At 44.5% G+C, this 24,861-nt stretch overlaps 1 protein-coding gene across 2 annotated transcripts in view; it reads left to right on the forward strand.

Annotated features, from left to right (window-relative positions):
- Positions 1-24,473, forward strand: part of LOC138662986 (oocyte zinc finger protein XlCOF6-like) — a 49,383-nt gene extending 24,910 nt beyond the window's left edge. Inside the window, exons 2-7 of one of the 2 annotated variants that reach the window (XM_069749017.1) lie at positions 13,082-13,231; positions 13,361-13,540; positions 13,623-13,746; positions 13,830-13,927; positions 14,126-14,216; positions 22,897-24,473. In XM_069749017.1, the coding sequence (XP_069605118.1) occupies positions 13,082-13,231; positions 13,361-13,540; positions 13,623-13,746; positions 13,830-13,927; positions 14,126-14,216; positions 22,897-24,422 (2,169 nt within the window). In that variant the 3' untranslated portion in view covers positions 24,423-24,473. Of the gene's footprint in view, positions 1-13,081; positions 13,541-13,622; positions 13,747-13,829; positions 13,928-14,125; positions 14,217-22,893 lie in introns of those variants that run through there. The other variant, XM_069749018.1, reaches the window with a different exon arrangement.
- The last annotated feature ends 388 nt before the right edge of the window (positions 24,474-24,861 follow it).

Genomic DNA, 24,861 nt, shown 5'->3' on the forward strand with positions numbered 1-24,861 from the left:
ATCTGTTGATCCTCCTGCCCCGGTTTTGGTGGAGGGGGAGTTGGAGTATATTGTGGAGAAGATTTTGGATTCTCGTGTTTCGAGACGGAAACTCCAGTATCTGGTTAAGTGGAAGGGTTATGCTCAGGAAGTTAATTCCTGGGTCTTTGCCTCTGATGTCCATGCTCCCGATCTTGTTCGTGCCTTTCATATGGCTCATCCTGGTCGTCCTGGGGGCTCTGGTGAGGGTTCGGTGATTCTTCCTCAAGGGGGGGGGGTACTGTTGTGAATTCTGTGGCAGAGCTCCCTCCTGTGGTCACGAGTGGTACTTCGGCTGATTCTGTCTGTGAGCTTCCGTTGGTGGAGGAGAGTGGTACTGCGGCTTCTGAGTTTCCTTCCTCAGGTGATGTGGTGAAGTCGTTAGGTGCTGCTCTATTTATCTCCACCTGGTGCTCTGATCCTGGCCTCCAGTCAATGTTCTAGTATAGGACTTGCTTCCTCCTGGATCGTTCCTGTGGCCTGCTGCTCTGCATAGCTAAGTTCCGCTTTTGTTATTTTGTTTGCTGTTTTTTCCTGTCCAGCTTGCGTATTTGTTTTTTCTTGCTTGCTGGTAGCTCTGGGACGCAGAGGGTGTACCTCCGTGCCGTTAGTTCGGTACGGAGGGTCTTTTTGCCCCCTTTTGCGTGGTTGTTTGTAGGGTTTTGTGTTGACCACAAAGTTACCTTTCCTATCCTCACTCTGTTCAGAAAGTCGGGCCTCACTTTGCTTAATCTATTTCATCTCTACGTTTGTCTTTTCATCTTCACTCACAGTCATTATATGTGGGGGCTGCCTTTTCCTTTGGGGTATTTCCTTGAGGCTACTTAGGCTTATTTTCTATCTTCAGGCTAGCTAGTTTCTCAGGCTGTGCCGAGTTGCATAGGGAGCGTTAGGCGCAATCCACAGCTGCCTCTAGTGTGTGTTGGAGAGGATTAGGGATTGCGGTCAGCAGAGTTTCCACGTCTCAGAGCTCGTTCTATGTTTTTGGGTTATTGTCAGGTCACTGTATGTGCTCTGGCTTCTATGTCCATTGTGGTACTGAATTGCCTTATCATAACACTCACGCGAGCGAGGACCTCTCGGTAGCACACCAGCTGCCGGGCTTCGGCTGCGGCCACCCAGCCATCAGTCAACTGTCCACCGGGTTTCCCCCCAGGCAGCTCCGCGACAGTCAGGCTCTGCAGCGACGGTGATTCTGGGATTGCTGCGGGTGTTCCAGCCCTGCACCGGGCCGGGACGTCTCCATGCGGGGTCCCAGAAGTCACCATCTTTGTCCCCTCCTTTGGATCTTCTTCCCGGCCTCTTTTTCGGGGCAGACCCGTCCCCACGGTCTCCACCCTCCATAGAGGAAGAGAAGGTGGACCTCAGCGGCTGACGGACATGCCCTCAGAATACAGCAATACTTAGACTGGGCGGCCATTTTCTTTCGCGCTCTTCAGCTTGTGCACGCTCACTCCACGCCCTTCTTCTTCTCTTGCGCTCCTCGTGGCGCGGCAATGGCGGCAGTTTTGGCGGGAATCTTGCGGCAAATAGCAATACACAGTCCTTGCAATAAATCACAGTTCAAGCACAATTCAATCACAGTTCCAAGGCACACATGACCCGACTCTTCAGGCTTAAGTACGATCCTGTTCGTGACGCCAAGTTGGAGCGCCCCCAGACACAGGGCCACAGGTTCTCTCGGTACCGGTCCTCTCTGTCTCAGTCCTAGGATTATCATGGTGGCTGGACCCGGTCCGTGACCCTTCTAAGGGGCGCCCAATGAAAGGGTGGTAAAAGTTGTTAGGCGTTTGTGACGCCACCTGTGGTATTCGGTCAGAGTGACCGACGCTGCTTGGGGTCCGCTGGGGGTGATGTGATAGCAGCTAGATGGTATACCTTCCCACAGGTGAAGTAGATTCCCAGGGCTTCCCAGTGGTGTAGGTGGCGATGGTGTGAGGCGCAGTTAATAACGAGGACACAGGGTTGCCGTCTCTTTACCTCTTTACTGGTGACTTCAGGATCCTCAATCCGGAGCACTGTTAAAGCCGGCGTCACACTGGCGTTATAAACGGCTGAGTGCAATGCAATAAAAAATCGCATTGCACTCGGACCAATGTTAACATATGGGGCAGCTCCCAGCAGCCAACTTTTTGTCGGCCGTTTTCCTCGGTCTGAGACAATTGCAGCATGCTGCGATTGTCTCGGACCGAGGAAATCTCTCGGCTCACTCGCACCCATATAAGCCTATGGGTGCGAGTGAGACAGCGCACACCACTAGGATATCATCCGAGTGATGTGCGTTATAAGCGGACCCCAGCAATGGAGGAGATGGAGAAATTCATTTCTCCGCCTCCTCCGCAGCTGTTCTCCGATCCTCCCTGTGTGAGAGAATCGGAGCACAGATGCATGACACTCAGCTCATGCTCTGCTGCGAGCAGGAGCCGAGTGTCATTAGCATATCGCATCCGATGATCTCGCATCGGATGCGATACGCCAGTGAGAAGCCGGCCTAACAGGGCTGGCGGAGACCGGCCGGTCCGAAGCCACATCCAGAGTTCCCTTTGCAGGTGGAAATCAGTACCTACCAACTAGCGCCTGTGTGTTGCAGTCCTTCCCTGCTGAGCATTCAGGATAGTCCTCACAACTGTCGTTTCTATTCTGATGTTCTGCTTCATCCCCCTGTTTGTTATGGCTAGGACGCATCGGTTTGACGGGAAGGCTCGGAGCTATTCTGGGACCCTAGAGATGCCCCTCTCCACGCTTGCCCCCTATGTCTTCTTAGGTGATGTATGTTAGACAGCCAACCTGTAATCAACTGTCCTGCCTCTGTTTGAAGTAATGCTTGGAGTCAGTTACTTCCTCGGCGTTCTGGCCACCGGCTATGTGCCTCAGTAGGATGTTGCCGATCTCGGGGCACGACTCCTACTGGTTCTCCTTTGTGCTTTGATCTCGTTTCTCACTTCTCCACAATATACTTCGCTTCGTGTCCTTCCTTTAGATGCCGCCGCAAGGTAGTGCAGGCGCGGCTCTGTAACGATCTGTCCTTGTCGCTAAGTAACTGCCAGGTTCCCACGCCTGACAGGGACCCCTCTGAATATTCCCCGCACAGAACTCTGTCCTACTGACCGCACAGAACTCTGTCCTATTTAGCTAGAGGGCCTCCTGTGCTAATCCTGTTTTTCTGCCTGTGTATGTTTTTCCTCTCCAACTCACCGCCAATATTTGTGGGGGGCTGTCTATCCTTTGGGGATCTGCTCTGAGGCAAGATAGTATTCCTATTTCCATCTTTAGGGGTAGTTAGTCCTCCGGCTGTGACGAGGTGTCTAGGATTGTTAGGTACACTCCACAGCTACTTCTAGTTGCGGTGTTAAGTTCAGGATTGCGGTCAGTATAGTGACCACCTTCTCCAGTGAAAGTTCTCATGCTGCTCCAGGTCACCGGATCATAACACCATGCCTGACAGGGACCTCTTTGAATCTTCCCCGCAACACCCCCTGCCACGGGATGTTGCCTGGACAAAACCCAGCCAGCTTCTGACTAACTTCCTATCCAACCCCCAGTTTTACCAAAGTGTGAGGAGTGGCCTAGTAAGTAGAACTTTTTGCTCCCCCTGGTGGCCGGAGTGTGAAATGTAGTGTGTGACTGTGATACCTGGTCAGTGCATTCAGACGTACCATCACTCCCCTTAGAGGCAGAGCGACATTACTGCAACGACCAGGTCTCTGGGGCGCTGTACTGATACCGCTGAATAGATTAGTGAATCAGGGAGTGGAAAGCTCCTGATCCACCATTCAGCCTTCACTTCTGAGTCTGAGACTCCGTGCACTGCAGGCACAATGACGTCACTACATCACACCTGTAGTACGGAGCCTCAGTACTCACACCGCACACACCAGAGCAGCGCACCTCAGGAACTGGGTTGGCTGAGTAGAGTGTGTTTTTTTTTTTCAAATATCAGGAATTGTGGGGGCATCATATTAAGAGAAGAGCTGTTGGGACTCTCATACTGAATGTGTGGCTGATAGGGGCCATTATACTTGGGTTGTGGTGGACTGTAAATGCCTCCATACTGAGTGGGGTTTTTATTTTGTGTAGCAGGTTGTGGTGGCCATAATTAGAGATGAGCGAATATGTTTGGAAAACGATTGCCAAACATAAATTCGACACAAATATGGTACATTCGGATTCATGATCGGTAACACAAGCATTTTTCTTAAGATCGGAAAAAGTCGGTAACATTAAAGGATATAATAAAAGTCGGCAATACATGTGCCGCATTTAGCAAAATCACAGCCACCAATGTGGGAGACTGGGGTTCAAATTCTGACTCTGCCCTGTTGGACATAATATACCAGTAGTGGTCCATAACACTATGGTGCCTACCTCAATAACCCTGAGAGTGTCACGAACAAAGAGAGTCATGCCGGCTCAGATGTCGCCTCGATTAACAAGGTCCATGTCAGATGTCGAGGAACCAGGACAATCTAATGATACATGGTCTAGTGGACCAAACCATACATGGAAGAGGCAAGAGAACCTGGATCTGATGAAATGCTACTATAACAGCAGACCAAATGGGAGAGGATATATGAAGCGTATGAGGAAACTCTGGATGGATACAAGACCTGCATGTCCACTAACTGAGAAACAACTAGTAACCCAACATTTCAATATCATAAAGAGAAAGCTATTATCACAACTTGAGATGGATCAACTGCACTGGAGATCCACCCCACATGAAGACCTGGAAGAACAACATGTGCAACCCCCTGAGGATCCTGATCCAACCCAGCAACTAGAGAGCACTGCAGCTGGTCTGAAACAGAAGATCTTAGATGAACTAAATTCCATCAATACCAGAGATCGACTGCCAAGTCTCAGCAAAGAAAGCCCACCAAACAGTATGCTAGAGGATGCCAATAGAGCACTTGCATCAATACCTACCACCAACATAACTCAAACTAATAACCTGATCTATGCTATGGCCTCAGCAATCATGGAAATGCTTGGCTATACAACCAGCAAGAACAAGAGAATTATGTGCTCCCCTTGGAAAAGAAGACTGTAGACAAAGATCAAGGTGCCACGAAGGGAAGTCGGCCAACCATCAGAAATACAGAAGTGTGTAAAGGTCAAGAATAAGACCAAGCTGGACAAGTACAAAGGCCTGACCCCAACTGAAGAGAATGCTAAACAAAGGCTCACAGCACTCGCTGCAAAACTAGGGAGATACACTAGAGAAGCTGAGGCCAAGAAGATAAATGGCCTTTTCTCCAAAGAACCATCCAAAGTGTACTCCCAACTACAGAGAAACAGCACAAAGGCAGCAACTCCACCAATAGCAGAGACTGAACAATACTGGAGGAACATATGGGAGAAGGAAAAAACACAACGACAGTGCAATGCCCTGCAATATCTGAGAATGAAGCACAGCAACCACCTAGAGCAAGAGCCAGTCACCATTACAGAAGCAGACATCCAACCGCGGATCAAGAACATGAGGAGTTGGACAGCACCTGGCCCAGACATGATCCTCACCTACTGGCTAAAGAAATTCACAGCGGTACATGAAAGCATGGCAAAGCAGATGAACCAACTGCTAGAAGCAGGTCACCACCCAGCTTGGGTAACACAAGGAAGAACAGTGCTGATCATGAAGGATCCTCACACAGGAACATTTCCATCCAACTACCGCCCAATAACCTGCCTTACAACAACATGGAAACTTCTGTCAGGCATCATAGCCACCAAGCTACAGAACCATATGAACCAGTACATGAATCCAGCTCAGAAAGGCATTGAAACTGACACCAGATGCTCTAAGCACCAGCTCCTAGTAGAAAGAGCAGTCGCTCAAGACTCAAGATCCAGACAGACCAATCTCAGCACAGCCTGGATTGTCTACAGCAAAGCCTATGACTCAATGCCACACACATGGATCTGTGAATGCTTGGCTCTGTACAATGTCAACAGGAAATTAAGAACCTTCCTCAGAAACTCAATGGGTCTATGGAGAACAACATTGAAAGCCAACTCAAAACAACTAGCACAAGAGACCATCAAATGCGGCATATACCAAGGTGATGCACTGTCCCCATTGCTGTTCTGCATAGGCTTGAACCCCCTCTGTCAGATAATTACAGAGTCTGGCTATGGATGTAAGTTCAAGAATGGAAGCACCATCAGCCAACTCCTCTACATGGATGACATCAAGCTGTATGCGAAAAACGAACGAGACATCAATTACTGATCTACATGACAAAGATCTACAGTGAAGACATCGGGATGTCCATCATACTGGAGAAGTCCGGCCGGTTTGTAATAAAGAGAGGCAAGGTAGTCAAGACTGATGGAGTGGAATTACCAGCAGGGCACATAGCAGATGTACAGACCTGCGACAAGTACCTCGGCATCCCACAGGAATACGGTAACCATGATGAGGAGGCAAGGAAAGCAGCAACATCCAAATACCATAAAAGGGTAGGACAGGTCCTGAAGAACCAGCTCAATGGGAAGAATAAAATCTGCGCCATCAATACATATGCCCTGCCAGTTAACAGATACCCTGCTGGCATAGTGTGCTGGCCAAAAGAAGAGATGGAAGCTGCAGATATGAAAACACAAATGCTCCTCACAATGCATGGAAGTCTCCACCCTAAGTCTAACACCCAAAGATTGTATACCAACAGAAAGGAGGGTTGTCGAGGCTTGATAAGCATCCAAGCCACCATCACGGATGAAATGAGGAGTATCCAGGAAAACATCAGAAAAATAGCACCAAAATATGAGATGCTGAGAGAAAGCCTAAGGCAGCAACAACAGATCTGGAAGGAAGACCAGGAACATGAAGCGCCATGGCAAGACAAGCCGCTGCATGGGATGTACCATCAACAGATAATGGAGGTGGCTGACATGGAGAAATCCTACCAATGGCTGGAGAAAGCTGGACTCTGAGACAGCACAGAGGCACTAATCATAGCGGCACAAGAGCAAGCACTAAGTACCAGATCCATAGAAGCAGGAATCTACCACACAAGACAAGACCCAAGGTGCAGACTATGCAAAGAAACCTCAGAAACTGTCCAACACATAGTGGCAGGATGCAAAATGCAGGAACAGAGTATACTGAACACCACAACCAAGTAGCGGGAGTTATATACAGGAACATCTGCACAGCATATGGGCTAATTCCCTCTAAGTCCAGGTGGGTGACCCCAGAAAAAGTGGTGGAGAATGAAAGGCCTAAAATCCTGTGGGACTTCAAGATCCAGACGGATAAGCAGGTGATGGCTAACCAACCAGACATTGTGATAGTAGACAAGGATCAGAAGACAGCATTGATAAAGATGAGGCAGTGGCAAGTGACAGCAACATCAGAGAGAAGGAATATGAGAAGCTGGAGAAATGCCAGGGCCTGAAATGAGAACTGGAGAAGATGTGGAAGGTGAAGGCAACAGTGATTCCAGTGGTGATAGGAGCACTTGGAGCAGTGACCCCTAAGTTGGAAGAATGGCTACAACAGATCCCAGGAGCAACATCTGAGCTCTCTGTCTAGTAAAGCGCAATGCTGGGAACAACTAAGATCCTGCGCAGAACCCTCAAACTCCCAGGCCTCTGGTAGAGGACCCGAGAATGAGAAAGGACAACAAAGTCCACCTCCATTGGTGGTGAGAAAGAAGTTTTTTTCATAGATTTCAGTGACACAGTATATATATATATATATATATATATATATATATATATATATATATATATATATATATATATATATATATATATATATATATATTGTGACAAAACACTCTGGGATCGCCTTTGCTGGGGTCAAAGGACACGTGGTTTGTGCATTGAATCTGAGGCGTACAGCAGGTTTCTGAGCAGGCTGACCTCAGGTCAGATTTATTAACGTGAAAGCAACACAAAAAACAAAACATAAAAATAAACCCTAGCCTGTCCGGCACTAACTAAACAAATACGTTGCTATCTCAACAACTGGGGGGGCTTCTCCCACCCAGCTAACATCATACAGATCTTGAGCAGAGCTCTTCACTCACGTTTGTCTCACACAGGCAGGCAATCTGTGTGCCCCAGGCAGACACTGGAAACACCCAGCTGGTCATCTTTTATTCCTGCAATCATTAACCCATTAGCACCCTGAAGATACTGAGTGGCCTAATTCACATAGGACAAACACCTGGGCGAGATATACCTGCCTCCATCTACCACACCAGCATGAGTCTTACAATATATATATATATATATATATATATATATATATATTACATAGATAGAAGAAAAGCCGGTAATTCGACAGCTGCGGTAGTGTAAAATCACTGCTGGAGCCGACAGGATAGAATACATGGATTACATACAGTAAATACAAATAGAATAGGTAGATGTATAGATATCTGTGACAAATACAATTATTACAGTGTGTGCAGCTTACTGTACATGTATTTAATTAATAAAATATAATTTTTCTGAAAAAAATGCCGTGGGCTCTGTGAGATCCCCGCTAGCACCGTGAGGAAGTCGCACAATGCAGAGGCGAGTTCACCGGGAGGATTTCACTGCGATGAATTTCAACTCTCCTCTGCACTGTGCGACTTTCTCACGGTGCTAGTGGGGATCTCACTGAGGTCACCGCAGTTCAGCCCGGCTGGGAACGAAGCATCAGTGAAGTCACAGCTAGTAACTGACGCTGCGTTCCCAGCAGCTCATTCACCAGTGGTTCTCAGCCTGGACGGTCACATCTTGACACCGTCCAGGTTGAAAACTATTTCTCCCCCAGACATGGATTACAACGTGGGACAGAAAGACAGGCAGGTATGGTATATTGTTGTTTTTTTTATTTTAGTTTTAGTACAGGAGGTCGAGGGCTTTGGTGGAATAAGGTGAGGTCTTAAAGTGAACCTGTCACCTGAATTTGGCGGGACTGGTTTTGGGTCATATGGGCGGAGTTTTCGGGTGTTTGATTCACCCTTTCCTTACCTGCTGGCTGCATGCTGGCCGAAATATTGGATTGAAGTTCATTCTCTGTCCTCCGTAGTACACGCCTGCGCAAAGTAATCTTACCTTGCGCAGGCGTGTACTATGGAAGACAGAGAATGAACTTCAATCCAATATTGCAGCCAGCATGCAGCCAGCAGGTAAGGAAAGGGTGAATCAAACACCCGAAAACTCCGCCCATATGACCCAAAACCAGTCCCGCCAAATTCAGGTGACAGGTTCCCTTTAAGTTTTGTTTAATTGAGATTATTAAAGGAGTCTGTGTAATTTTTTCAGTTCCCTTTATTCTTGCTGTGTCTTTATTTACCATATAACTATAGGATTAGTAATGGATCGGTGTCTTACTCTCCATTACTAAGCCGTAGGCTTGATGTCACCTGACAATACAAAGGTGACATCAACTACACAAATTTGAACCCCACTTGCCACCGCTACAGGGCAAGTGGGAAGAGCTGGGCTAAGCACCAGATTTGGCTCATCTAATAGATGGGCCTTTTCTGGGCAGCTGCCGGTTGCTATTTTTAGGCTGGTGGGTCAATATCCATGGTCCCTTAGCAGCCTGAGAATACCAGCCCCCAGCTGTCCGCTTTAGAAAGGCTGGTTGTCACAAAATGGGGTGGACCCCATGCCATTTTGTAAAATTATGTATTTAAATAATTTAAAAAAGAGCGTGGGGACCCCTTTATTCTTGATAACCAACCTTGCTGAAGCTGACAGCTGAGGGTTGCAGCCTTCAGCTGTGAGTTTTGCCTGGCTGATTATCAAAAATAGGGGTTAACCCACGCCTTTTTATAATTATTAAGAGCAGCTTATGATTAACCCCCATCATCTGCTCCTGCTCTCACGGGTATGTTCACACTGGGCGTTTTTGCTGCGTTTTTCTATGCTAATTTTCATCTGTTTTTTTCCATTACCAGCAAAGTCTATGAGATTTCAGAAATCTCATACACACACATTGGTTTTTTTTGTCATCAGGATTTTGTGCTTTGCTGCGTTTTTTTTTTTTACACATAGAGCATGTCACTTCTTTCAGCGTTTTTGCTGCATTTTTCACCCATTGACTTGAATGGATGGTAAAAAAACGCTGCAAATACGCAGGTTGACCTTTTTTGCAGCGTATTTTCTGCAGAAAAGTCAAGGACAGCTGGCTGTGACCTCACACTCGGCTCTGCTACCTCTAGATGGCAGGCTGCATGATGCGTCCATACAGCCTGTCATTGAGCAGAGTGGACCCGAACCCCATTCACTGGAATGGGGGGCTGACAATACAGTGTTTGATACTCTGTCATATGCATGACAGCACGGCAAACACCGCTTCTGAACAGTGGTGAAACCGTCCCCGCCGGTCAGAGAGCCGCAGTTCCACCACTGTGAAAAGACAGCGTGAGCACTCAGCTGTGATTGGAGGTGTACAGGTTACCTCCGGTCACTGGTGTCAGCTGATGGGACAACTGCTCCCATCATCCTACACCTGCTAATAACAGTGAGAGCAGGAGTGGATGATAGGAGTATTCATCAGCTGCTTCTGTGCCGTAAATACATAATTTTAAAAAAAAACCTGCGTGGGTTCCCCCTATTTTTGATAACAAGCCAGGCAAAACTCACCGCTGGGGGCTGCAACCCTCAACTGTCAGCTTCAGCAAGGCAAGTTATCAAGAATAGAGGGGTCCCCACACTGTATTTTTTAATAATTCTCCCGGTGAACTCGCCTCTGCACTATGCCACTTTCTCACGGTGCTAGCGGGGTTTCTCACCGAGGTCACCACAGTTCGGTCCGGCTGGGAACGGAGCATCAGTGATGTCACCGCTAGACACTGACGCTGTGTTTCCAGCAGCTCATTCACCAGTGGTTCTCAGCCTGGACGGTCACATCTTGGCACCGTCCAGGTTGGAAACTATTTCTCCCCCAGACATGGATTACAGCGTGGGACAAAATGATGGAGAGGTGAGGGATATTGTTGTTTTATTATTTTTGGTTTATTACAGGAGACCGAGGGCTTTGGTGGAATTAGGCTAGGTCGTAAGTATGGTTTTCTTGAGATTATTAAAGGAGTCTGTGTCATTTTTTCAATTCACTTTATCCTTGCTGAGTCTTTATTTACCATATAACTATAGGATTAGTAATGGATAGGTGTCTTACTCTCTGTGTTATTCTTTCAATTAAAGGACTTTTTTCTGGGTGTCTGTTTTCTTACAATGTGACTATGGGGTTAGTAACGGGGGCGTCTTATTGATACCTCTCCATTACTAACCTCGGGGCTTGATGTGAACAGACAATACAAAGGTGACACCAACCCCCCCAACTATTACCCCACTTGCCACCGCTAAAGGGCAAGTGGGAAGAGAGAGGTTAAGTGCCAGAATTGGTGCATTTTAGAGATGTGCCTTTTCTGGGGTGGCTGAGAGCTGATGTTTTTATCCTGGGGGCAGTAACCATGGCTCCATCCTAGGCTATTAATATCAACTTGCAGCTGTCTGCATAGTCTTTGCTGGTTATTAAATATAGGGGGACCGTACACAACTTGTTTTTGGGGGGTTTCCCCATTTTACAAGCCATTATACATTGTGAGCTGATATTACTAGCCTGGGATGCTCCATGGGTATAACCCGCTTCCTAGGCTATAAACAAACTTCTGTGTGTGAATCAGAGCTGAGATCTAACGTGATAGAAGATTACAGTGCGGGGAAGACGAGAAACCTTCATATAGACGGCCGGCGGTGATGGAGTCAGTGACCGACTCCGGCCAAATATGTCTCTAGAGCCGCAGTAGAAGATGAAGATGTCGTCCTCATCATGAAGTAGTTATTTCTCATGTCGCGGGTAATGAATATCTCCTGCAGTATTGCTAATGCCGATTCCAGGGTCGGTAAATGAGACGAGAATTAGCGTTATGGAAGATGAGTCTATGAGGAATGTATTCAGCTGCCGACTCCGAGGAGGAAACTGCTTGTTGTCTGTGGCCTAAATATATAGGATTTATTAGTAGATGTAAAGAAGGAAACTAAATACTGTAAAATAATAAATCTAGGGTTGAGCGAAACGGGTCGGCCATTTTCAGAAGTCGACGACTTTTGGCAAAGTCGGGTTTCATGAAACCCGACCCGACCCCTGTGTGGGGTCGGCCATGAGGTCGGCGATCTTCTGAATCTGGTATCTGAATTCCGATACCGAGTTCCGATATGTTTTCAATATCGGAAATCGGTATCGGAATCCATATTTAAGTGTAAAATAAAGAATTAAAATAAAAAATATTTCTATACTTACCCTCTGACGCGCCCTGGTACTAACCGGCAGCCTTCCTTCCTTAGTATCAGCACGTGAAAGACCTTAGATGACGTTGCGCCTTTTGATTGGTCGTGCGACCACCCATGTGACCGCTCACGCGACCAATCACAAGCCGCAACGTCACCGAAGGTCCTTCAAGCGCTGATTCTTAGGAAGGAAGGCTGCCGGAAAGAAGCAGGGCGCGTCCGAGGGTGAGTAAATTCCTATTAGTTATATACTCACCCTCGGACGCGCCCTGCTTTCCGGCAGCCTTCCTTCCTAAGAATCAGCGCTTGAAGGACCTTCGGTGACGTCGCGGCTTGTGATTGGTCGCGTGAGCGGTCACATGGGCGGTCGCGCGACCAATCACAAGCCGCGACGTCATCTAAGGTCTTTCACACGCTGATTTTAAGGAAGGAAGGCTGCCGGTTAGTACCAGGGCGCGTCCGAGGGTGAGTATAGCAATATTTTTTATTTTAATTCTTTATTTTACACTTAAATATGGATCCCAGGGCCTGAAGGAGAGTTTCCTCTCCTTCAGACCCTGGGAACCATTAGAAACCCAATGCACTGCATTGGGTTTCGTGTTTCGGCCGACCCCGACCCCGACTTTTCTATAGGATCGGCCGATTTCACTCGACCCGACTTTTGAGAAAGTCGGGTTTCGTGAAACCCGACCTGATCCTATAAAAGTAAGAGTCGCTCAACCCTAAATAAATCTCCTCATATGTTTCCCTTATTATCTCCAGTAATTGTATTATTACACAGGATTCTTATGATGTTACATCGGCTCATCTTCTCATTCAGGTCTCTACAATATCGGATCCTCTCAGTGAAGATCTTCTACAAAAGAACATTTTCCTGATTTACCCATCAAAGATGGATATGGACAGAGACAAGATGGCGGAGAGGATATTACACCTCACCCTAGAGATCCTCTTCCGGCTTACTGGAGAGGTCAGAGATTCTGATGACGTCACATTACATCATTCTTATCTATGGGAATAACAGATGGACAGAACTGGAGAGGTGAGGACTCTGGAAATGTCTGTAGTGAGATTTATTAATGTGTCTCTCCATTACCAGGATTACACAGTGGTGAAGAAGACCTCTAGTGATCGCTGTCAGCACCCTGTGTCTGAGGGATGGGGAAGACCCCTGAGCCCAATCACGGGGCCTCCACCTCACCCCCTGATCCATGAGGACATCAACGACCAGAAGATCCTAGAACTCATCTACAAGATGATTGAGCTGCTGACTGAAGAGGTGACACTGCTGGGAATGCTGGGACATTATACAGTAACGCTATGAAGGGATCGGGGGATGACGGTATCATTGTATGTGTCAGGTTCCTATAAGGTGTCAGGATGTCGCTGTCTATTTCTCCATGGAGGAGTGGGAGTATTTAGAAGGACACAGAGATCTGTACAAGAACATCATAATGGAGGTTCCCCAGCCCCTCACATCTCCAGGTAATAGAGAGGACTAAATTCACACGGCCTATAATTATCTGTATGTAAAGAATGAATTCACTCCCTGTATGTGTTTCCCCCAGATCTATCCAGTAAGAGGACAACACCAGAAAGATGTCACAGTCCTCTTCTTCTACAGGTTTGCAAGCAAGAAGATCCCAATGCTCCTCAGGATCATCAGGTAGATGGAGAGAAGGTGTCAGGAGATCTCCCCTATGATGTGTAGATGCCGGTGAAGGTCTTGTGCTCAGTCTTGTTTTATCCACCAGTATTATATGTTTTATACTTGTGTAATGAGAACGGTGGAGATGGCAGGATTAGAGCTGGTCATAGATGGGACATCTCCATCTGTCGGTGACTTTTATAATATTTGTTTCAGGGTGAAGATCTGACCCATATTAATACTACAGAGACATATGTGAGGGATGATGAGCGGTGTAAAGAGGAGATTCCCACATATGGCTACCCAGGTGAGTAGTGACCACTAAATGCAGAGAGGTCACAGATTCTTCTCATCACCCGCTGTGGCTGCTTTATCGGTGGTGTAGTCCGGCCGTATTACCATGATCACCATTTTGCCTCTAGACCACAACATTCTCCTCCACCCAAAACTGTTGAAATGACTTTGGTCATTGAAAGCCCTTTTCTATAGAACTTACAACCTGGTAGATCCACCTCCCCCCTGGGTTTAGGAGACGCTGTTACCTGCCCAGATCTGTGAACTATAAAGCCAAATGACAGCGTACGTAGAATGTGCTGACAAGATAGAAAATCACTTGAAGAAAAATATTCTGATGGATGGGCCTGTAAGAGAAAGCGAAGGGTAATGATGCTGTTGGCTTCCTAGAACCCTGAGATCTTATCGGAGGAATCTCCCTTCTCTCCCTTCTGTGCTGCTGAATGTGATCATATGGTCCCTACAAGACCAGGTCCAGTCTTTCTGGCCAAACTTCACTTTTATGATCGACAACATTAAATGTGCAGTGCGGCCAAGTGTGAATTTCTGGACAATAACAGAGTTTCCCATTATCCGGACTTTTCAATTTGTATTAAAACTGACTAACTTCCAGGAGGATTGTGATAATCTACATAAACCCATCACACCGGTGCCATGATATATCTCTGAGATGTGCGCGCGGCTGATGGCTGGAATATACATGTATTCCCGCCTGCAGGAGATGTGTTGGCTCCAGCCCTGGTTTCATGGATTCACTCCACCTCATAAATTACATTGTTTTTGATGCTAAGAAATTCAGATTACTGCACAATCTCTCCTGAAATGGGGAGCACTATTATTTTCTCTAATCTTCTGGTCGGGATTCATAGTAGCTCCAATGGTCCACCATAAATGAGTGCAACTCTGGTTTACTGTTGTGTAATCTGTGTTTGTAGTTTTCAGTTAATGAGATTCTCGTGCTCGTGGGCGGGGCTTTATGTGGTGCTCTGGGGTGGGGCTCTGGGGTGGGGCTGTGGGCAGGGCTTTATGTGGTGCTCTGGGGTGGGGCTGTGGATAGGATGTGGGCGGGGCTTTATGTGCTGCTCTGATGACATTTTCATCTGTATTGGCCTATGACCGGTCGCTGATCCCTCACTGTTCTGCCCCCATGTTACATAATGCAAATAATAGCATTGATATTATTGTTGAGAATGCCTATAATATTGTGGCTATTGGGAGGCTTAGAAAAAAATTTTATCCAGCAAAATGACACCAGCGGCGCCTGTCCAGTAGCATCTATCTCTAACTTATAGATGCTACTGCGCAGGCACCGCCATCAACCTTATGACCTGTTATAGCCAATACAGATTCATATGTAATCAGAGCACCACATAAAGCCCCGCCCACAGCCCCGCCCCAGAGCACCACATAAAGCCCCGCCCACAGCCCTACCCCAGAGCACCACATAAAGCCCCGCCCACAGCCCCGCCCCAGAGCACGAGAATCTCATTATCTGAAAACTACAAATACAGATTGCACAACAACCACAAGACGGATTTCATCACCAGGTATCAGTGTAATCAGTATAACGGCACCGACCTGACAGTGTCTGTAGTCACTGAGCACAATCCTGCTGACAGGTTCCCTTTAAGACATCTCCGCTCTGCACTATTATACACAGTTCTCTTTAAAGGGAACCTGTCACCTGAATTTGGCGGGACTGGTTTTGGGTCATATGGGCGGAGTTTTCGGGTGTTTGATTCACCCTTTCCTTACCCGCTGGCTGCATGCTGGCTGCAATATTGGATTGAAGTTCATTCTCTGTCCTCCATAGTACACGCCTGCACAAGGCAAGATTGACTTGCACAGGCGTGTACTATGGAGGACAGAGAATGAACTTCAATCCAATATTGCAGCCAGCATGCAGCCAGCGGGTAAGGAAAGGGTGAATCAAACACCCGAAAACTCCGCCCATATGACCCAAAACCAGTCCCGCCAAATTCAGGTGACAGAGTCCCTTTAAATGTGTAATATTTCTTCTTGAAACTCATCTGACAGAAAATATTGGAGCTTCCGATAGTTTAGATTGTGAAGTCACCGAGCCCCATGCTCTAATTCCCCCAGAGAGGTTTCACCACTAGCTGCTCATTTATTACTGATGGAGACTGTTCAGTTTGAGCATTTCAGTAGATGTTATTGTCTATAGTCAGTTTTTGATTACAGTAGTGTCCAGAATCCTCTGATTTAACCTCTTCCTGCAGCCAGTTTTGTGTTCTTAATCAGGCGCCATTTTTACAATCTGACGTGTGTCACTTTATGTGGTGATAACTTTGGAATTATTCACAAAGGATAATAGAAAACAAATGGATCTTACAAATTATTTTCCAGCTTCTCACAATACCCTACATACGATTATACACTACTCTCTGGGCACATGGCCGTGTTCAGAAGGGAAGGAGCGCCATTTACCTGTTTGACTGCAGATCTAGCTGGAATAGTTTGCACACACAATGTATTGGGAGCACTGTTCGTGGTCAACTGGAAGCTCAAAAGATCTCCACCATGAACATGCTTGGCACTATCTTCTCTGCTTTCCATATCCCAAGGATTGCCTTGCTCATCGCCCTTTAACGCCATTACATGGATCTGGACTTACACTGGGACCCCTAGGTTTGGTCCATGGTGTTACCTGCTATTCTGTGGTATCAGATGGCAAGAAGAATAGTCAGGTAGCTGGGTCAGAACCAGAAGGACAGAATACAGAATCAGAAGACACAAGAGTAGTCAGTAAACGGGCCACAGACACAACAGTAAACAAATACACAAGCCGCAAGCTGAGCACAGAGGACTGAACCAGAGGAGAACAACGCTGTCTCTGGCAGATTCCGGCCGTGTGCTTTGAGCTTTAGTAGGGTGTGGTACTTTCCAATTGGCTGAAGTCGGGAGCAGATTACTCCAGCTGGACAGCAGGAACAGATCCCAGATGAGATTGGACACACCATATGCAGAAGTCCTAATATGACTAAATGACAGAAAACCAGAATAGTCAAAATCCTCATAAAGTGATTCCATTTTATAAATTAATTCACTGAGGGTTATAATCTACACATATGTGGTCAAAATTGTTGGTGCCCCTCGTTTAATGGCAGAAAAACCCACAATGGTTACAGAAATAGCTTAAATCTGACAAAAGTAATAAATATAAGATCTATGAAAATGAACAAATGAAAGTCAGACATTGCTTTTCTACCATGTTTCTACAGAATTTTTCAAAAAATAAAACATGAAATAGATCTGGACAGAAATGATGGTACTCCTGAAAATAATGTGACAAAAGGGACATGTTAAATCGTTAAAAATAGTTATGTCATAAAAATTACAAAGTTTATTAAAAACCTGATATTACATGAAAATCACAAAAAAATCATAATAAAAGCAGCTTATCAATGAGAAGGCACATGGAGAGCTTCTGTGTGAAGGACACAAAAACAGTGGCACTGAGAAAAAGCAGACTGGGCAAGCAGAGGTCATAAATCTCCACCTCAATAAACTTCAAAGCAATAGCAAAAAAAGTGCATAGTGCAAATAAGGTGCAAACATTATACCAATTATCCGAAAAAGTAGAGGGCTTAATATGGCTTAATGTGGGAGAGTATACATCACTCTAAATAAACTCATTAGCCAAATATCACTACCCTAGGGATAAAAGCGACACTCAAAGTCCTGCTTACCCATGTCGCCTGTCAGCATGCGTCCAAGGCAGCTCCGACGCGAGTTTTGCGTGGGCGTCTTCAGGAGGTTGCCTCCTGAACGTGCATCGGGGCTGCCTTGGACACACACTGACAGGTGACACGGGTAAGCAGGACATTGTTTGAGTTTCACTTTTTCCCTAGGGCAGTGATATTTGGCTAATGGGTTTATTTAGAGTGATGTATACACTCCCACATTAAGCCATATTAAGCCCTCTAATTTTTAGGATAATTGGTATAATGTTTGCACCTTATTTGCACTATGCACTTTTTTGCTATTGCATTGAAGTTTATTGAAGTGGAGATTTATGACCTCTGCTTGCCCAGCCTGCTTTTTCTCAGTGCCACTGTTTTTGTGTCCTTCACACAGAAGCTCTCTATGTGCCTTGTCATTGATAAGCTGTTTTTATCATGAGTTTTTTGTGATTTTCTTGTAATATCATGTTTTCAATAAACTTATTTTTATTAAATAATTCTTTTTCGACATTTACTCTGTGTGTTTGTGCAGGAATTATCTAGTTTGGAGTGTCCTTGATCATATTGATCTAGTCCCTTGAAAAGGTATGTAATCGGACCTGTTTAATTAGTATGTATCAGTGGTTTTTGTTCTCAGATACTCACTGTGCTGTTTGGTGACATGGACCAGGGGAAGGGAAGGAAAGAGTTGTCTCAGGAGATTAGAGAGAAAATTTTAGACAAACCTGTTAAAGGTAAAAATTATAAGACCATCTCCAAGCAGCTTGATGTCCTGTGACTACAGTTGCACATATTATTCAGAAATGTAAGATCCGTGGGACTGTAGCCAACCTTCCTGGACGTGGCCGCAGGAGGAAAATTGATGACAAATCAGAGACGGATAATACGAATGGTAACAAAAGAGCCCAGAAAAACTTCTACAAAGATTAAACCTGAACTTCAAGCTCAAGGAACATCAGTGTCAGATCGTACCATCCGTCGTTGTATGAGCCAAAGTGGACTTCATGGGAGACAACCAAGGAGGACACCATTGTTGAAAAAAAATCATAAAAAAGCCAGACTGGAATTTGCCAAGCTACATGTTGACAAGCCACAAAGCTTCTGAGAGAAAGTCCTATGGACAGATGAGACAAAAAATGTAACTTTTTGGCAAGGCACATCAGCTGTATGTTCACAGACAAAAAAATGAAGCATATCAAGAAAAGAACACTGTCCCTACTGTGAAACATGGAGGAGGCTCTGTCATGTTCCAGGACAGCTTTGCTGCATCTGGCACTGGATGTCTAGAATGTGTGCAGGGTACAATGAAATCTCAAGACTATTAAGGGATTCTAGAGAGAAATGTGCTGCCCAGTGTCAGAAAGCTTGGTCTCAGTCGCAGGTCATGGGTCTTGCAACAGGATAATGACCCAAAACACACAGCTAATAACACCAAAGAATGGCGAAGAGGAAAACATGGGACTATTCTGAAGTGGCCTTCTGTGAACCCTTACCTAAATCCTATTGAACATCTTTAGAAAGAGCTAAAACATGCCATCTGAAAAACACAACCTTCAAACACGGGACAACTGGAGCAGTTTGCTCCTGAGAAGTTGGCCAAAATACCTGTCAAGAGGTGCAGAAGTCTCATTGACAGTTACAGGAATCGTTTGATTTCAGTGATTGCCTCAAAAGGTTGTGCAGCAAAATATTAATTTAAGGGTGCCATCATTTCTGTCCAGGCCTATTTCATGAGTTTTATTTTTTTTTTAAATTCTGTGGAAGCTTGGTTGAAAAGCAATGTCTGACTTTCATTTGTTAATTTTCATAGATTTATTTATTAATACTTTTGTCAGATTCAAGTTATTTCTGTGACCATTGTGGCTTTTTCTGTCATTAAACGAGGGGTATCAACAATTTAGACCACGTGTGTAGAAGGAATGAATATTTTGAGTCCACAGCCACTTTTCGGAAATTAACACGGAGTGGATGTTGGAGAGTGAAAATTACACATTTGCCATTTTAGTACCCAGCACATAGTACCCAGATTGTGCTCCAGGAGAAACACACCGCAAATTACGGTAAGTGGATTCTTCTCACTATATAATACTGCTAAATACAGGGATCCTAAATGTTGTTTGACCACACTGCAAGACTCAGAAGTGAGAGCGGATTTTGCTGGATTGGTTTACAGAAACGCTGTTACTTTTTGACAGCCTTTGAGCCACTAATAGTGTGGGAACCTCTGTTTTTTTCCATTCACAGATGGTGGACCTGAGTGGGGACTTGTTTTTTGTCAGATGAGAATTATTATTTTTGCCTACATAACATTGATTAGTTTCTTTTTATTTGACATTTAGAGGCAGAATGAACAAACAGTTGAACAACACGCACTACTGGTTCATCCAACAAGGTTTTCTATTACAGTCATTGTCTTGGTTGAGTTACATGGTGTTATTTATCTTTGTTCCTGGCTTCAAAGTGTAATATTTCAACTGCTCATGTTTAAAGACTATGGAAAAACGACTACATTCAGCACAAACATTGATTTTATGACCACAGCTCAGAAAAACTTCGTATTTATTTTGACAAAAAAAGGAAATTATTATATTTTCGTTCATGCGCTCTGATAAAAAACAACACTTGCATGATAAATAGTAAAAAATCTCTCAAAGGTTCAGAAATGAGTAGGTGTTCTAGATTTGCAAGTGTACTGCAAATCGCTTTCTCGAAGAAGCCCCCAAATGTAGTCCCCCATCATGTTTTTGTTATACCGTCCTTGGTAATGACGTTCAAAGTCCAATATATCTTGATGAAAGTGCTCAACTTGCTTCTCTGAGTTCTCATGTTCTCCTTGAACTTGTCAAGTTGAGCGTCAAGGATATGGACTTTGAGAGACATTCTGCATCCCATTATGGCGTAATTCTTTATGGGAGTCTGAACCAACTGCACATAGTTTTCAGCCTTGCGATTACCCAGGAAGTTCAGTAGCTAGGCAAACTCGTTTATGATCTTCTTGATTTGTGGTCTGACGAAGATACCAGCCTTGACCTTTGCCACGGACAGCTTTGGAAAAAGACCTTGGAGATACTTGAAAGCTGCTGACTCCTTGTCAAGCGCCATGACAAATTGCTTGATGAGGCCTATCTTGATGTGCAGTGATGGTATCAGCACCTTTAGAGGTTCTTTCAGTGGCTCCCACTTCAAGTTGCTTTTCCCCACAGAGAACTTGGGCCGCTGTGGCCAGTCCTTTCTGTGATAGTGCACCTTAGTGTCATGGTTGTTACAGAGGCAAAGGGAATTTTGTGAAACCGCCTTGAAGGCCCATCAGGAAAGACATCATTTTGAAGTCTCCAATGACCTCCCATCCATAGTCATCATACTTCAAGGCACTCCGCAACATCTTGACACTGGTGTAGTCCTCTTTGAGATACACAGACTGAGCCATAGGGAGAGACTGGTAGTTGTTTCTGTTGTGAAGCAGCACGGCTTTGAGGCTCCGGGATGAACTGTCTATGAATAGGCGCCATTCACTCGGGTTACAGGTGATACCTATAGCCTCAAAAAGACCAGCCACATTGTTGCAGAAGCACAACCCATCTTCTCAACTGAAGAATTCGGAAAATGTTTGGTGACGCTTTCTCTGATCTGTGGATTGCACGCTTTCATCCAACAAGTTCCACTGCTTGAGCCTGGATGTCAGAAGCTCAGCATTGGACTTGGTAGGATGAAGGTCTCTGATTAGATCGTTGAAGTCTTTCTGGTTAGGAAAGTATGTCCTTCTCTCCTCAACCACATCTCTGATAACGTAATCTTGATCTCCAATATCTTCCTCGCAGTCCGACTTGCTGTTTTTTCCTGAAGATGGCTGATCCCTCTTCAGGGGAGTTGGAACAGGCATCTCGGGGCAATGTGGTACTGGGGCAATGGAAGAAGGAATGTCTGGACAAACAATTTCAGGTGCATTCTTGCCTATGCGATGTTTGACAGGATCCACCATGCAGAAGTAGCAGTTGCTTGAGTGGTTGGTCGGTTACCGCCAAATTTGTGGGATAGCAAACATCAGGGCTCTCTTTTCTCCCCTGTTCCAACCTGTAACATAGCAGATATAATTATATAAATTTAAAAGCATGAAATTTTACACATTACTTAATACATATTTTACTATAGTGCATTGATATATGTTAAAATTTTGTCAATTGCAACTCCTTAAACTGTACTAAGTCTAAATCATTGAAATGCTACTAAATAAAGCACTGCCATCTAAATGATCAGCAATTGTTCACCTTACCTTCAATAGTTTTCTTGCAATATTTGCATGTGAAATGAGGTACCCGGGACTTGTTTTGATCCCCAACAGGCATGCCGAAATATGCCTTGTAGAGCTCGCACATCTTACGACATGCTTTCATGGAATATTTTCTCGCTGTTGTCTTTATAAATTGTCCACATATGTAGCAAAATGCATCTGCTGGGCACAAACAACCTCTTGATGCCATCTAAAAAAAATAATTGCTCTTTAACTACGATTCGTTAGTCTTTTACTCAGCAATAACATAAACCGAAATGTTGGTTCGAGTCACCTGTGCTTTTATACTTTTATGACTACTATCGAACAGTCCAAGAATGTTCTAGATAATTCTGGAAAATTGTAGAAACTTCTGCAAAATTCTAACAGTTCAAGAATATTCTAGAAGACTAATTCGTATTGAATACAAATCAAGATTTTTACCGAAAACCTACACATTTCAAAATGTCATTATTCTGAACACAGAAGCAAAGTTTTGGTGGAACAACAACTATTTTCTATTTATTTTAGGCATAACGGTTTAGAAAAACACACTTTCTACCCAGCAAAAAAAAAAATTGTTACATAGTGTAATTAAAGTTTTTTTTTTTTACATAGCCTGCCACTTTTATGGACAGTTTAAGTAGAAATGTTCAAAAATATCAAAAATAAAAAAATCAAGGATATTTTTAAAAAATAGTTTTTTTTTTTTATCTTAGCAGATGACTGTACCAGGAGATCAGAGGGACAGCTGACATCTTCAATTTTTAAATCTGATGATCTTGAGATCCTGCAAGATACAACTGAAGTGAATGCCATTACTCCAGATATATCATCATCCAATCACAGCAAAGATCTATCATCTGATTCTATGAAACAGGTCCCATCTTCTGATTCATTACTGACTACTCAGGAAAATCAAAGTCACAAAAGAGGCATTAAAAAACAAACTGCTCCTAAAGCAAATAAGTCATTTTCATGTTCAGAATGTGGGAAATGTTTTAACAAGAAATCCAATTTGGTTAATCACCATAGAACTCACACAGGAGAGAAGCCTTTTTCCTGTTCAGAATGTGGGAAATGTTTTAACAAGAAGTCACATTTTGTTACTCACCATAGAACTCACACAGGGGAGAAGCCTTTTTCCTGTTCAGAATGTGGGAAATGTTTTGCACATAAATCACATTTTGTTAGACATCAAAGAACTCACACAGGGGAGAAGCCTTTTTCATGTTCAGAATGTGGAAAATGTTTTAAACAGAAATCAGAATTGGTTAATCACCATAGAACTCACACAGGGGAGAAGCCATTTTCCTGTTCAGAATGTGGGAAATGTTTTACCTTCAGAGAGAATCTCGTTAGACACCAAATAATTCACACAGGAGAGAAGCCTTTTTCATGTTCAGAATGTGGAAAATGTTTTACCTACAAATGGAATCTTGATGAACACCAAAGAACCCACACAGGGGAGAAGCCTTTTTCATGTTCAGAATGTGGGAAATGTTTTAACCAGAAATCAGATTTGGTTACTCACCATAGAACTCACACAGGGGAGAAGCCTTTTTCCTGTTCAGAATGTGGGAAATGTTTCACCCACAAAGAGGCTCTTGTTAGACACCAAATAACTCACACAGGGGAGAAGCCTTTTTCCTGTTCAGAATGTGGGAAATGTTTTAACCAGAAATCGCATCTTGCTAGACACCAGAGAACTCACACAGGGGAGAAGCCATTTTCCTGTTCAGAATGTGGGAAATGTTTTACCCTCAAAATGATTCTTGTTAGACACCAAATAATTCACACAGGGGAGAAGCCTTTTTCCTGTTCAGAATGTGGGAAATGTTTTAAATGGAAAGCGCTTCTTGTTAGACATCAGACAACTCACACAGGGGAGAAGCCTTTTTCCTGTTCAGAATGTGGGAAATGTTTTAACCAAAATTGGCATCTTGCTAGACACCAGAGAACTCACACAGGAGAGAAGCCTTTTTCCTGTTCAGAATGTGGGAAATGTTTTAAATGGAAAGCGCTTCTTGTTAGACATCAGACAACTCACACAGGGGAGAAGCCTTTTTCCTGTTCAGAATGTGGGAAATGTTTTAACCAAAATTGGCATCTTGCTAGACACCAGAGAACTCACACAGGAGAGAAGCCATTTTCCTGTTCAGAATGTGGGAAATGTTTTAAACGGAAAGCACTTCTTGTTAGACATCAGTGCTGTCACACAGTGGGGAAGCCCTTTTCATTTTCTTAATGTGGGAAATATTTTACTTACATCAACTGTTAATAAACATCAGAGACGTCACGTCACGGAGAAGCCTTTTTTATGTTCATAATGTTGGAATAGTTTTAACCAAAATTGAATCTTCTTAAATGGGTTGTCTCTTGTCATTCCTCATTTCTGCTGAGAAAAGGATAAAACTAAACTTTATTAATTCCAAATGTAAAACTAAATTCACCCCCTGGAGGTTAGTCAGTAGGTGACTAATAGAAAAAACATGTACCCCACAGTTCAGTATATAGGGTGACGTATACACTCACTCTCCAAGCCTCTCATTTCTACGGGTTTCATCGTCCTCATCAAAGGCGACTCATCAGGAGACTATTTAATATTGTTCTATATTCAAGCGAGACTAGGCAAAAAAAAGCTAATATATCATGTTATTTGAAACAGTAAGAAAACTAGCAACATA

This window comes from Ranitomeya imitator, chromosome 2 (assembly GCF_032444005.1).
Source record: "Ranitomeya imitator isolate aRanImi1 chromosome 2, aRanImi1.pri, whole genome shotgun sequence".
Classification (NCBI taxonomy): domain Eukaryota; kingdom Metazoa; phylum Chordata; class Amphibia; order Anura; family Dendrobatidae; genus Ranitomeya; species Ranitomeya imitator.